Source organism: Saimiri boliviensis, chromosome 7, assembly GCF_048565385.1.
Source record: "Saimiri boliviensis isolate mSaiBol1 chromosome 7, mSaiBol1.pri, whole genome shotgun sequence".
NCBI lineage: Eukaryota > Metazoa > Chordata > Mammalia > Primates > Cebidae > Saimiri > Saimiri boliviensis.
In genome coordinates this window covers 25,572,981-25,587,641 of record NC_133455.1, presented here as the reverse complement: position 1 = coordinate 25,587,641, position 14,661 = coordinate 25,572,981, and the positions used below count along the sequence as shown (strand labels likewise).

The 14,661-nt window shown below is 46.9% G+C and overlaps 1 protein-coding gene across 4 annotated transcripts in view; it reads left to right on the top strand.

Annotated features, from left to right (window-relative positions):
- The window catches only part of ABTB3 (ankyrin repeat and BTB domain containing 3), a 345,548-nt gene that overhangs the window by 309,965 nt on the left and 20,922 nt on the right, over positions 1-14,661 (top strand). For all 4 annotated transcript variants that reach the window (XM_039472338.2, XM_039472337.2, XM_074402289.1 and 1 more), the window contains one exon: positions 9,792-9,897. In XM_039472338.2, coding sequence (XP_039328272.1) covers positions 9,792-9,897 — 106 coding nt within the window. The remainder of the gene's footprint in view (positions 1-9,791; positions 9,898-14,661) is intronic.

Here is a 14,661-nt window from a genome sequence, read left to right as displayed (position 1 = left end):
TGCTGGCATTGATTTATGTTTTTATTCATTCACTTGGAGTTCTTCTTGGTCCATGGTATTACGAATGGTCTTTGATTGAAATCTGGATGTTTTCTGAGGTTCTTGATCTTATTTAGATCTTCTTTGGTTGACTTTCTCTGACATTACCCTGACAGGGGAAGAATGGTTGTCACCTCATTACTGCCAGGTAGATGTAGAAATCCAGGTTCCCCTACTTGGCCTCTGTTGGCCCCCAAGTTAGGGGCTAGTTATTGGGGGAGGTAGGGGCAGGTAAGTATTCTGGCTCCCATGTTGTCTTATCTGACATGTGGTGGGGGTAGTCTCATGGCTACTGAGCGGTGGTAAGAGACTGACTCTCCAGTGGCGTCCTCTGACAGCACCCAGCAGGGAGTGGGAGGGATGCCTCATTACTGCTGGGTAGGAGGGGAACACAGGCTTCCTGGGTCTCCACTGACATCTGGTGTCAGGGGGTGGGGGTGAGGCTCTTTACTGGCTGGTGGGGATAAAAGTCCTGGCTCCATACTTGAACTTCAGTAACACCATCTTGGTGGGGTTTCAGGGGTGCCCTGTTGCAGCCTGGTAAGGGTAGAAGTCTAGGCTTCCTACTTGACTTTTGCTGGCAAGGTGAGTCCACAGGTGTTTTGGGCTGTTTGGCTGGAGTAGAGCAGCTATTGTCTAAAAGTTTCCTGCCTTCTAGGCTATCCCTTTAGCGGTCCTTTGGCTAGAGAGAGCAGGCTTTTGTTGTGGCTTTTTTCCCATCTGTGCTTTCTGTTGTGGCTTCTTCAACATCAGGTATGGGACGATGAGGGAAAAAGGAAGTCCGTGAACTCTCCACCGTGTGCGCCTCCAGGCCCAAGCTCCCCAGGTCGTCTGCTTTCTTCCCTCTGCCTTTCAAAGCGTTCCTATGTTCCTTTTATATATAATGTCAAGGGTTTTTAGTCACACTTTGCAAAAGGATTAGGAAAAGAATGTCTATTACATCTTCCCAGAAGCAGAAGTAATCATGTGTTTTTAAAACATCAATCTGACCGCTATCATCCTTGAGATCTCAGGCACCCTCAAAGAAGTGAGTCTGTTTCCAAAGCCCCCAGTTGGACAGTGACTATCCATGTCACCAAAAGCAAAAACCTCCATGTGAGTAGAAAAAAAAATAAATGGGATCATAAAGCCTCTAAGGAATAGTCCAAATTCTTTGTGCTTCTACCTCTCTCATAATTAACCGTGAACAAAATGACAACCACCAATAGACATAGCATCGGATCCCAAAAGCGTCAAACAGCTCAAGAAGTCATATGATTTGGGAAGCCAAGGTAGGAGGATCGCTTGAGTCCAGGAGTTTCAGACAACATCGCAAGACCCCATCTCTTAAAAAAGAAAAATAATTTAATTCTAAACAAAGAAGGTCAACTGAGACATTCCCAGTTCCACACAAAACTGCAGTCAAACCATGTAAGAGAGGAAAGTCAGAGTGTATATTCAAAACCTTTGCAAATAAGATTTTGTATAGACAGTTTGCTGAAAATTCTTAGTTTGTTGACCCCAGGGACCAGTTTGTATTTAGCAACTGATTGGGCCTGTCTTTCTCAAGTCCTTGTTTCGTTTCTTCAGTCTTCCCCTCTCCTCATGCAGTACTTCACCGTCCCTCCAGCCTCTCTTTTCTCTATGGTCAGGACCTGTGCTTAGGAAGTGACCTGCTCCAGGCACTTAAGCCTGGACCCGGATCTAATGAAAATGATCACTGTGTGCCACGTGTCATTCTAGGCACTTTCTACTCATCAGCTCCTGGGAGGCAGGTAGCTGTATTTTTATTCCTATGTTAGCAATGATGACTCTGAGGCCCAAGAGTGGGTCACCCTGCAGAGCCAGGATCCTGACCCAGACACAAAGCCCATGCTCTTAACTGTGAGGTCACCCTGTCACTCTGCTCCCTTTCGGGGTTTTACCTGCACTGTACATCTCACTGTGGAATGACAGCTTCATCCCCTTTAAGGGCAGAAGCAGACATAGCCTGCAGCCATGGGGACTCCTTTTGGTGGGAAGATGGTCCCAAGTCAGGCACAATCATGGGCAGCATGAACCTGGCAGCATGGCCAGCATCTGCTTTGGGAGGGGCTTGGAAATCATGTAGCCCAGTGATTTTCCCAACCCGGTTATCTGAATCCTGCTATCAGAATCTTTTCCAGATCTGGAAAAAATACTACTTAAAGAAAGCCTTAAGTAGATAAAAACACCATCGATGCAATTTATTATTTACTTGATCTTTTTCTTAAACATGTTTAGAAAGGAAACACAGGACTACCGTAAGTAGATGCCCCACATCACTTGCCGTGAACAGAAGGGACATGTCAAAGTAGGCATGTGACTGCACAGTAGCAGGAGGATGAGTGGTGTGCTCAGGGCCTCAGGATCCTCCTGGGATCCTTCTGGGGCCAGTAGCCCTGCCTCAGCCTGCCTCCACCTTTCCAGGTGTGTTCACCTAGTCTGCTCCACAAGGAAGCTGTCTGTGGAGGTGAGCCTTTTTTTTTTTTTTTTTTTTTTTTTTTTTTTTTTTAAGTAAACGGAGTTTTGCTCTTGTCGCCCAGGCTGGAGTGAGTGCAGCCATACCACCTAGGCTCCATGCAACCTCTGTCTCCCAGGTTCAAGCCATTCTCATGCCTCAGCCTCCCAAGTAGCTAGGATTAACAGGTGTGTGCCACCATTCCTGGCTAATTTTTTGTATTTTTAGTAGAGGCAAGGTTTCACCATGTTGGCCAGGCTGTTCTTGAACTCCTGACCTCAGGTGATCCACCCGCTTCGGCCTCCCAAAGTGCTGGGATTATAGGCATGAGCCCCACGCGTGACTAAAGTGAGTCTTCCTTGATTTGGTTTGGGACAGGGAGTGTGCTCTCAGTGTCCCCGAAAGTAATAGTAATTCTACTTTTTCTTGATTCGGAGATACAGCTTTTCTCCCATTTGAGCATTTGTTCATTTGAGACAGGTCTTAAGATGGATGTATATGCTTAATAAGGAGGATTTTTTTTTCCTAAAATCTGCCATGAATTTTATGACCTCTTAAAAAAAGAGAAATTACTGTTTAAGGGTTACAAATGGTCAAATTGAGGCACTTTCCTTTGGTTCAGCCTAACAGCCTATGGTGATACGTTCTTTAGTCCTCATAGCAACCTCATCAAGCAAGCATTTTTAATCTGCTTTGTAAAAGAACATCGAGGCCCAGAGAAACTGAGTAACTTTGCCAAGGTCACAGAGCTAGTGAGTGCTAGGCCAGGACTGGGACCCCATCCATCTGGCCCCACTGTCCATGTTTTTACCACCACGTAGAACTCCAGCCTGAGCCACCTAGAAAGGACATTTGGGATTAATTCCAGTGTTCCTTTCAGAAGAAAAGAAAGTGTTCCCACATCTTTTCAGAATAATGGAGTCAAGAGAGAAGAGGAAAGATGTTAGCCCCCAAAATCCACAGGACTCCATCTCAGGAGCGTTTCCTGGTAACCATTCTATTAAGAATTTTGCAAGGCTGGGTGCGGTGGCTTCTACCAGTAATCCCAGTGCTTTGAGAGGCTGCAGCAGGAGGCTCTCTTGAGCGCAATAGTTCAAGACCAACCTGGGCAACATAGTGAGACCTCATCTACACGCACACTAACACATACACCATTAACTGAGTATAGTGGTGTGTACCTGTAGTCCCAGCTACTTGGGAGGCTGAGGTGGGAAGATCAGTTGAGCCCAGGAGGTCAAGGTTGCAGTGAGCTGAGATTGCACCACTGCACTCCAGCCTGAGCAACAGGGAGAGAACCTGTCTCAAAAAATATATATATTTTGCTTCACTCCCCTTTAGTTATTTTGTATAGCAACACAGTTCCAAGTCCAGAGGACCTGAATTTACTCCATCTGCACATCTACAATTTTCCGTGAGAGACCTGAATGGCAGGTACCCAGTGGCATGCCAATCACTTGCACTAACCTGGTGCTGTGTCCTCTGGCATAACCCAACCCCCACCCCCAGCCGTTCTGGGCTCATCCCAGCCTCCCAGGTCAGATCCTGCATGTAAAGACCAACCTACCTGCTGCCCTGAGACTGCAGCCTGTTGTGCCTTTGGCCCAGAGCACTGTGCTTAAATGTGCTGCTCAGAGAATCCAGGCATCTGTCCCAGCACAGCCACCTCCAGAATGGAGCAAGCCTCAAGTTTGGTTGTTTCCATTCTATTGTCTTTGGGTTTTGATCCAGGACTTACCAAGCCCATAGGATAACCCAGTTTATCATCCCAATCTGACTCCCCTGACCCATGGATCTCACTCCCTGACAGCAGTCACCTGATAGGAATGGCACCACCCCACATGCTCAGAGGGGCCCTCCTGGAGTTCAGAATCGTTTTGGATTCCAGGTAATCAGGACGAATGACACTGTTGGTCCACCGTCTGGAGGAGGAGCACTGGGAAGGGCACAGGACAGACACCACTACAAACATGAACAGATTCAAGGATGTGGCAGGGAGTTTGCTCTTAGGACTCTGTTCCTTGAAAAAGAGGCAGCTAGAAAGCCTTGTGGAAGGCAGCATCTTTGGTGCAGACACTTGGAGTAGCACCCTGATCCTCTGTGCAGCGTCCAACTCTTGGGGCTCAGTCAGTGCTTGGCACTTAGTAGATGCTCAATAAATATTTCAAGACTGACTGGATGGATGGATGGATGGCTATGTAGATTAGTGTGTGCGGAAAAGTCTGCATTCCCTAAACCTCTGGGGAAGGAATGGATGAAGTGCAGGGAACCCCCTGATGTCCTTTTTAAGCTTCCACCCTCCCTCTTTCCTTTTCTCTTCTGAACTTCTAGTGCTTTCATTATAATCACATTCCCATGGTGGAAAGTTTTTTAACATTTATTTTTACAGGTGGGATTTTACTTTGTTGCCTAGGCTGGCCTCAAACTCCTGGGCTCAAGCCATCCTCACACCTCAACCTCCCTAGTAGCTGGGACCACAGTCATGCACCACCATGCCCAGCCAATTTTTAAAAAAATGTTTAAATACAGGATCTCGCTATGTTGCCCAGCCTGGCCTTGAGCTCCTGGGTCCAAGCAATCCTTGGCCTCCCAAGCAGCTGGGACTATAGGCATGCACCACCATGCCAGGTTTTTAAAACAGATTTTATTTTTTAGTCCAGTTTTAGATTTACAGAAAAATTGAGAAGATAGTACAGAGTTTCCATATAACCCCTCACTCATTTTTCCCTATGATTAATAGGCTGTATTACTATGGTGCATTTGTTATAGTTAATGAACCAATATTGATACATTATTATCAGCTAAAATCCATAGCTTATTCATAGTTCCTTAGGATTTTGTTCTTTTTGTTTTAGATTCACAGGGTTTATGTGCGGGTTTGTTATATGGATATACCACATGATGCTGAGGTTTGGGCTTCAATGGACTCTGTTATCCAACTAGTGAACATAGGGCCCAATGGGTAGCTTTTCAACTCTTACTTCCTCCCTCTCTCCCTCCCCCTCTTTCGGAGTCCCCAGTGTCTGTTATGCTCAACTGTATATCCATGTATACTCAATGATTAGCTTCCACTTACACACGAGAACATGGGGTATTTGGTTTTCTGTTTCTGCATTCATTCACTTAGGATAATGGCCTCCACCTGCAACCATGTTACTGCAAAGGACATGATTTCCTTCATTTTTATGGCTAAGTAGTAGTCCATGGTGTATATATATGTACCTTCTTTATCCAGTGCACCACTGATGGGCAGCTTGGTTGGTTGCATGTCTTTGCTATTGTGAATAGTGCTGCAGTGAACATGAGTGCAGGTGTGTTTTGCACAGAATGTTTTATTTTCCTTTGGGCATAAGCCAGTAACGGGATTACTAGTTGAATGGTAGCTCTATTTTTAGTTCTTTGAGATATAGCCAGAGTTCCTCAGTTTGTACCTGGTGTCTTATTCTGCTCCTGGATCCCAGACAGAATACCACATCACACTTCATTGTCATATCTCTTGGGCTTGTTTCAACAGAGGCAGTTTCTCAAACTTTCCTTATTTGGGGTGACCTTTGAAAGTTTTGAGGAGGATTGGTCAAGCATTGTGTAGACTGCCCCTCTAGTGGAATATGTTTGATGTTTTTCTCATCATTAGACTAGGGTTACGGATTTTTCAGAGGGAAACCCCAGAGATAAAGATATCTTATCAAGGGCACATTCCATCAAGGTGAGTTATGGCTGTCGATGCTGACCTGGGCTGCCTGGCTGAGGCAGTGTTTGTCAAGTTTCTCTCCTGCAAACTTCCTCTCTTACCCTCTTTCCACAATGTGCTCTTTGGAATGCAGCAAGCAGGCACTGCTCTAACCTACAAAGTGAGGAGTTGCGCCTCCCCCGGCCATTGTTAAATATTTGAAGACTGTCCATTCAGAACAGGCATGGCCAGCCCTATATTTACGTTCTCAGGTGATACAGTACACATTGAAGTTAGAAAGAGAGGTCAACTGTGAGTTCCGGCAGAGGAGGAGGGGTCTTGCCTTGCCTGCTTCTGTGGCCCCAACAGAGTGCCTCTTACACTGCAGGACACCTCTTCCATGTTTAATCAATATCTGCTGAATTGAATTAAACCACCACCACCGTCCACCATAAAAGAAAAACTCACAGAAGAGTCTACAGGCTGTACAGGCCTCTCTCAAGGTACAAGAGTCTAGGAAACAGGTTTTTATTACTTCACTCATAGTTGATGAGATTAGAGCTGATTCACCAGCAAGATGCATGAGAAATCCCCTGGTGTAGTCAAGTGAGATCTCATCCCTAACATTCATGATACAGTCTGTACAAAGCATCTTTGCAGTTAACAGGTCTTATCTTTTTTGTGACCAACCAGTACTTATCAAGTGGCCACCATGTGTCTGGCACTCTGGGTCACAGAGGTGATGAGATATGGTCCAATTGATGAAAACTTTAGATGAGATGTGTTAATTTTCTATTGCTGCGGTAACTTGTTTATTACCTCACGGTGTCTCTGAGTTGGAAATCTGGGTGAGTGTGGCCCCGCGTGGTTCTCTGCCTAGGGGATCAAGGGCAAAATCAAGGAGTCGGCAGGATTGTTCCTCTCTGGGGACTTTGGGGTAGAATTGCTTCCAAGCTCATTCAGAGATTTTGGGTACAATTCAGTTCCTTGTGGCTGTGGGACTGAGACCCCACTTCCTTGCTGACTGTTGGTGTCACACTTAACTCCTCCTGTGGTTACCTGCGTCCCCTCACGAGCTTGCCATGTGGCCCCTCCATCTTCAAGCCAGCAACAGAACATCAATTTCTCAGACTGGGACCTCTTCATCATCCTCTTCTCCCCGCTGCCTTCTGAAGTCCTCTTCTGCCTCTACTTTTAAGGGCTCATGTGATTACTTTGGGCTCACCCAGATAATCCAGGATAATCTCTCTATTGAAAGGTCAACTCATGAGGAACTGCTATGGTTTTGAATGTTTGTCCCCCAGAATTTAAATGTTGAAGTCCTAACCCCCAAGGTGATGATATTAGGAGGTGGTGTCTTTGGAAGGTGCGTAGGTCTGTAAAGGAGACTCCAGAGAGGCCTCAGCACCCCTTCTACCACGTGAGGACATAGCTAGAAGGCACTATCTATGAGAAGGCGGGCTCTCATAGACACCGAGTCTGCTGGCATCTCGATCTTGGACTTCCCAGCCTCCAGTACTGTGAGAAATAAATTTCCTGCATTTTATAAGCCACCCAGTTTAGAGTATTTTGTTAGCAGCCCTAATGGACTAAAGCACTAAGCTTAATTACTCCTGCAAGGTAGCTTCTGCCATGTAAGGTAATGCGGTCCCAGTCCCAGTCCTGGGGCTACGAGGGCATGCAATCCTCTAGGACAGGTGTCCCCAAACTACGGCCTGCCGGCCGCATGAGGCCCCCTGAGGCCATTTATCTGGCCCCCCGCTGCACTTCAGGAAGGGGCACCTCTTTCATTGGTGGTCAGTATGAGGAGCACAGTATGTGGCGGCCCTCCAATGGTCTGAGGGACAGTGAACTGGCCCCCTGTGTAAAAAGTTTGGGGACGCCTGCTCTAGGAGGCCATCATTCTTACCACACAGTGCTTCTCAAACAGATGTGCATGGGAGTCACCTGCAGAGTGTGTTAAAAATGCAGATTCTGATTCGGTGGGCCTGAATGGGAGTGTATCTTTCTTACAGGGTCCCAGAGGAGGCTGCTGCTTGAGGCCTGTGGAGCACATTTTGGGTGACAGGGCTTTAGGCCCAAGGAAACAAATTTATAGACCACAGCCCAGGTCAAACCCATGAGAGAATTTCAGTGCATGAAACCTGTGGTTAAGGGAACGTCAGTATCACCAGAAAATTTGGTAATATGCAGATTCCTGGGCCTCACTCCCAGAGTTTTTACATCAGAAGGTCTAGGCCGAGGCCCAAGAATTTGCATTTCTAATAAGGTCCTAGGTGATGCTGATACTGCCTGTCTGGGGACCACACTTTGAGAAGCACTGCATTAAGCCCAGAGGCAGGCAATTAATTTAATGAGTATTAAGTGAGGGGAGCACTGAATGCCCTTTGGTTATAAAGTCTCATCTTTGACAGTTGAGTCCCTTTGTCCTTCAGCCATGATTGTGCTTCTGTGGATCACATCGGAGGTGACACTGTGCCCTCTGTGATCTACCCACTTTAATTGAAGGGTTTGGATTTTCTTTCATATGCCAAGCTGTACGCTTCTGCCTTGGGAACACAATGAACTAGGTAGATTTCAGAACAGCCTGAAGCACTGACATCACTCATGGCTCCAAACCCATCTTTTAAAATCAAAAAGAATACTTACTGTTTTTATTATAACAGCAATGCTTGTTTGTTGTAGAAAATATAAATAAAAAACATTCTCATCTCACCCAAAGGTAACTACCCTACTTTTGTAGATCTTTTTCTATGCGTATCTATCAATCCAAATATATTTGTAGAGGGATTTATTTCCAAAAAGACATGGTACAAACTGTGTTGTAACCTAATTTTTTTCCCTTAATCTATTGCAAATTTTTTCCAGTGTAACCCCTTTGAGCCCCTACTTTCAACAGCCCTTTACCCAATAAAAAGAAACAAAATGCTGGGTTTGGTGTTTTCCTCCTATACCCTGCAGCTGGAGGGAGAATAATGAATAGAAATAACTGCAAAGTGGGCAGGGGCAAACATGGATGACAGGGGTCAATGAGAAGCAGGCTCCAATGTCCCCAGCAGTGACAGGCCACTGTAGTTTTGGGTTGCAGAATCATCTCCCTCCCACCTTTTGTTTGGCACCAATGATTCAGCTGAGCACTTCTGGGTCCGGAAATGCCTCAGCACCAGAATCAAGTTCACGAGAAAGCTGAATCAGGAGCGTTTGTCTCGTTAATGGAGAGCACAGTCGCTGGATCAAAAGGGCTAATTTCAGGATAATTCGCTGCTTCCAGAATTTTAGAGCACTGGTAAAGGTGGGTTTGGGGTAAAAACTTATTTTGCTTTCTCTATGAACTACAAATACCTGCTTTCAAGTAGATAGCAAATCATGAGGGCCAGAGAGAAGAATTTAATTGCAATTTTTTTAAGCTTCACCAGTGAACCTGCTAGAAATAGACAGTGGACAAAACAGCAAGTAAGCACAGGACCTGTGAGTGCAAACGGCTTGTGCGCTATCCCCGGGGACCTCTCCTGGGGCCTGCGGTAAATGTGTGAGCTCTTATCGCCTGGAGGGACGCATTCCGGGGCACAGCTTGGCTGACGCTGGCCACAGCCCCCAGTATCACGACCTCCTCTTTCTTTTCTGCAGAACGAAGTCATCAGCCAGCAGCTGTGTGTCATCTTCACACACTGCTACGGGCCCTACCCCATCCCCAAGCTGACGGAGATCAAACGGAAGCAGACCTCACGCTTGGGTGAGTAGCTCCCCCAGGCCTGTGTGGGCTGCTGCTTTGTGATTTAAGGCCCTGGAGCCTTAGAATGCCATAAAAAAGGAGGGAGGGAGGGAGTTCAAGGGCAAACAGGATCGGTACAGGACTCAGGCTGGGGGAGATCAGAATTTCTCCTTCATTACATGATGACACTGGAGAAAAGACCTTGGGAATGTGGACAAGGAGATTTGCCAATTAAAGGGACTTTCTCCCCTAGTCACAGACAATGGGGGCTTCGGAAGGCCTCCTACTTCCATACACATCCCCCGCACAGGTGGCTCTTGAAAGAAGGCCACCCTGCATATGGCAGCTCTGTCCCCCAAACCTTCCCCTCTAAAAGTCCTCCTTCCTCACCAAGAAGCAAGAGCAGGAGACAGTGAGGGGCCAGGGCTGTTCCTCTAACGAAGATCCTTCTACAGGGAACCAGAAGAAAGGGGAACAAAGCCCCCACACATATACCCATAAAAACATGAGGGTACATACCTGAGCTGCAGAGGCTGGATGCTCAGAAGTCCCATGAGAGGATCAATGCCTCCTCCTCGTGGAAGCGTGCACTGTGCCGGCTCCAGCCATGCACTTGACCTCCCTCTCAACTCACCTTCAGGCCGCCCCTGAGGCAGGCACTCTGACTCATCCTACATTAGGGCTGCAGGATCACTACAGGGTGAAGCTGCAGCTTGAACCCAGGTGTGCCCAGAGGCCGTAAGTTTGTCATTCTGCGGTCCCAGCTTCTGAGACTTTGAAGAAGAAACCTTTCCATCAGGCTTTGTGTTCTTTCAGAGGGTCCTAGGCCTGTTGCAGCTGGTTGACCAGCCTACAAAAAGGTAAAGGAGTACTCATCAGGCTGCTTTGAGGCCTGAAACAGGAGCCTTCTGCTGCAAGGGCCTGACGCCCTGCTGCCTGGAGAGTTATAAAATATTCAAGATAAAGGATTCCTTTTCCCTAGATAGGTTGGAGACCTTTCCTACTTCCTGTTTCCCTTTCCTAAGAAGATTGAAGGACATCTGAGTAATAGAAGACTCTGAAATTTCTACTCTTTAGCAACATTTGAAAGGGATGAGCCAGTTTAGATTAATTAAAAGGCTGAATTCATGGGACTATTTTTAAGTTATTTTTGTTCCCGTCTTGAATAACTTGTTAATTTAAATGAGACACAACTTTTTGCTGAAATGGAAAATTTTAGCAGCTGAGTCAAAGGCTGTCTCTCTTTCTGGCCATGCGTGGGGAAAACTGGGATGTGCCCAAGTCACAGTGCTTCTATCTTATAGGAAACAGGTATTAATTAAAATGTTATCAGGGCAGCACGTTATAAAGACCAGTCAAATCAGCAAACGTTAAGAGTGAGAGGTGCATTCCTGGACACAGCAACAATCCTGATGTCTAGGTGCCTCATAAGACACCCTCCTTCGAGCAAACTTTTGCAAGGTCTTTTTTCATTGGCATAAAATCTGCTTTCCTTTAGCCATAGGAGGGAAGGGAACATTTCCTCCTCCTGAATTTGCTGAGGTTTCTTTCACTAGCAGTTAAAAATGCCTGGTTTTGGGCTGGACCTGGTGGCTTATGCCTGTAATCCCAGCACTTTGGAAAGCCAAGGCAGGCAGATCAAATAGCATCAGCATCAATTGAGCATCTACTATAATGGCCATTTTTATTGAGGGATACTCATGTGTCAGCCATTTTGCTAAGTGCTCTCCATAAATTCATTCCTTTATTCTTCACTACTCTTGAGGTCAGGCGTTTAAGACCAACCTTGCCAATGTGGTAAAACTGTCTCTACTAAAAATACCAAAAATTACCCGGATATGGTGGCACATGCCTATAGTCCTACCTACTCAGGAGGCATGCACTGTGCTGGCTCCAGCCACGTACTTGACCTCCCTCTCAACTCATCTTCAGGCCACCCCCGAGGCAGGCACTCTGACTCATCCTACATTACGGCCGCAGTATCACTACAGGGTGAAGCTGCAGCTTGAACCCAGGTGTGCCCAGAAGCCGTAAGTTTGTCATTCTGTGGTCCCAGCTTCTGAAACTTTGAAGAAGAAACCTTTCCATCAGGCGGGCACTGGGTTCTTTCTGAGGCAGGAGAATCACTTGAACCTGGGAGCTGGAGGTTGCAGTGAGCCAAGATCATGCCACTACCCTCCAGCCTGGACAACACAGTGAGACTCCATCTCAAAAAATTAAAAATATATTTTAAAAATGCCTGGTTTCCAGGCCAAGCATTAGAATTCCAAGGGTTAGCACCAAGAAGAAAAGAAAAGGCAGATCTGAGAGGCTCAAGCTCATGATATGAAAGAAAAGGCACCATGTCCTTATTACCAGATGGAATATGGAGCAGGTACACTTTGCATCTCTAGTCTAGCAGCTCAAGCTAGCATAACTGAAGGGCGCCAGACTGCGGTTCTTCCGGGACCTGCTTTAAAAGAAAGACAAGAATGATCAGTGACAAGGGTCTCAAACCAGCATCTCTGTGGGACCAGGCAGGTGATATAAATGCGTGAAATGGGTTTAGCATTAGACGGTAGGGAGTGGTGTGGACTGGGGGAATCGGAGACCACTGATTTGTTTGTGGTATGGTGTCCTCTTGCCCTCCCAATGAATTCTGGGAGAAAGTGGTAAAAAGAGGCATAAGGAGGGGAAAGTAACAGTCTGGGAAGCAGGAATGTGGGACTGGCTGGAGATGAACGGTGAGTGTGATGGGTGAGCAGAGGGAGGCAGGTTACTGAGTAGAGAGAAACTCAAGTGAAGAAATGAGTTTTCATCAACTCTCAAGCTTTCCCTGGCAGCCTCTTTTCCTTTTATCTGGATCATTTCAGAAGTTCTGGGGAGTTTTTTAATTACAGTGTTTAAATAGAGAGTGGGAATACACAGGTGATTTTTACTGTTTATGCTTTTCTGATATTTTTTAAGTAAGAGCCTTTTTTTAAAAAAAATAAGAAGAAGTGAAGTAGCTCTGTACTGACAGGGCAAGGTAAGTGGAGGGCCACCAGGACCTGAGTGAAGAGAATCAGTCTGGAAGGCAGATTCTGGGTCCAAGTTACAGCTGTCTGGGGAAAATGCGGCCAGACCAGGGGCCCAGGGTTCAGCCAGGGTGAGCTCAACAGCTGAGCAGTCACAGCTCCCAGAAAGGCAGGCGCTTGGTCCTGCCCGCAGTAGTTTAGGACAACCCATTAATCCAGCCATAGGAAGCAATGGCGTTTCATTTCAGCACAGCCCCTGAACCCCTGGAGGAGCGCCCACCAACAGCAAACCGGCCTCCAGGCTAGGAAGGGCCCCAGGGTCCTCTGCAGCCTTCTAGAGCAAGTGTCTGCAACGGGAGTCAAGGCATTCTTTCATTCATTCAAAAAACATCCTTTGAGCATCTACTAATAATATAATGGTCATGTTTATTGAGGGATACTCATTTGTCAGCCATTTTGCTAAATGCTCTCCATAAATCCTTCATTCATTTATTCCTCACTACTCTGTGGTGAAGGAGAATAATGGGTATTATAATTTCCATTTTACAGGAGAAACTGAGGCATGGGTTGGAGAAACAACTTGCCCAAAGTGATAGAGCTGAGATTTCTAGCTCAGAGGCCGCACTCTTACTCTACTTTATCACCTTTCTCTACTAGACACAGATGAAAGGGTTTGAAATGGACAGACGCAGACACACCATAGCATGCCGAGGCTGCAGCCGGGGTGCATATGCTGTGGGAACTCAGTTGGGGCTACTGGGGCTGGGGAAGTTGGTAGAGGCTGGCAAGGCTTACCAGCCTAGGGCATCTGATCACTATGTCTGAAACTTAAAGACCACCTAGGGATGACCCAGGTTTGGAGGGGGCTGGAAGGGTGTTCTACGTAAAGGAACAGTGTGTGCAGAGGCCCAGAGGGGAGAGAGCATGTAGCACCCATGGGGAACTGAGAGCCACCCATAGCTCAAGCACACACGCAGTTTGACAGGGAGAGGCTGAGAAGGCAGTGGAGCCCAGTCACAAGTGGCCTCATTAAGATGTTTGGACTCTATCCTGGGAGCACTGGGCAGCTATTGAATGATTTACAGGAGAGGAGGGGAGGGACATGACCAGAGCTAGCTTTGAGGAAGGATGGCTCCTGCAGTGAGGTGGGCCATCAGATTGAGGGGGCCAAGAGTAGAGGCAGAGAGACCAACAGAGGCACCTGTGAGTTCCCAGAAAGAGAGGATGTGGCCCAAACTAGAATAATGTCAAAGGAAATGGAAGATTCACGAAACGCTTAGGAGGACAGAGAGGGTTGATGGATATTCTCAACAAGACAGAAGTGCTGAGCTGAGGACAGATTGGCACCTTCAAGAGCCTTGGGTCTCAAGGCTGAAATGACAGGCAAATTGCGGGATCCTGGTGCTTATCAAAGCAGGCCATCCAGTCAGAATGTCCGGGTCCAAACCGTGGCTTCTCCACCAGTCACTAGCTTGAACAAGTCACTGTAAATTCTCTGTGCCTCAGTTTTCTCAACTGCACAGTGGGGATAATGTACACCCAAATTGTACATTGTAAGTGCTCAGTAAGTAGTAGGTAAATCTTTGTTATCCTAGAAGATGAGGGCAGAGGACTGGCTCATTTGTTACCGACCCCAGGAGAGAAAGGCTTGGACCTAAATCCCTGGAATGCAGGGGCGAGGCGGCAGCTCTTCTCAACCTCTTTCTTTGGGCAGGGAGAGCGCTGAGCCCTGAGAGAATGCAGCAGTGGGGGATGAGTGGCATTCTTAGAGACAAGGTGGGCAGGTGAT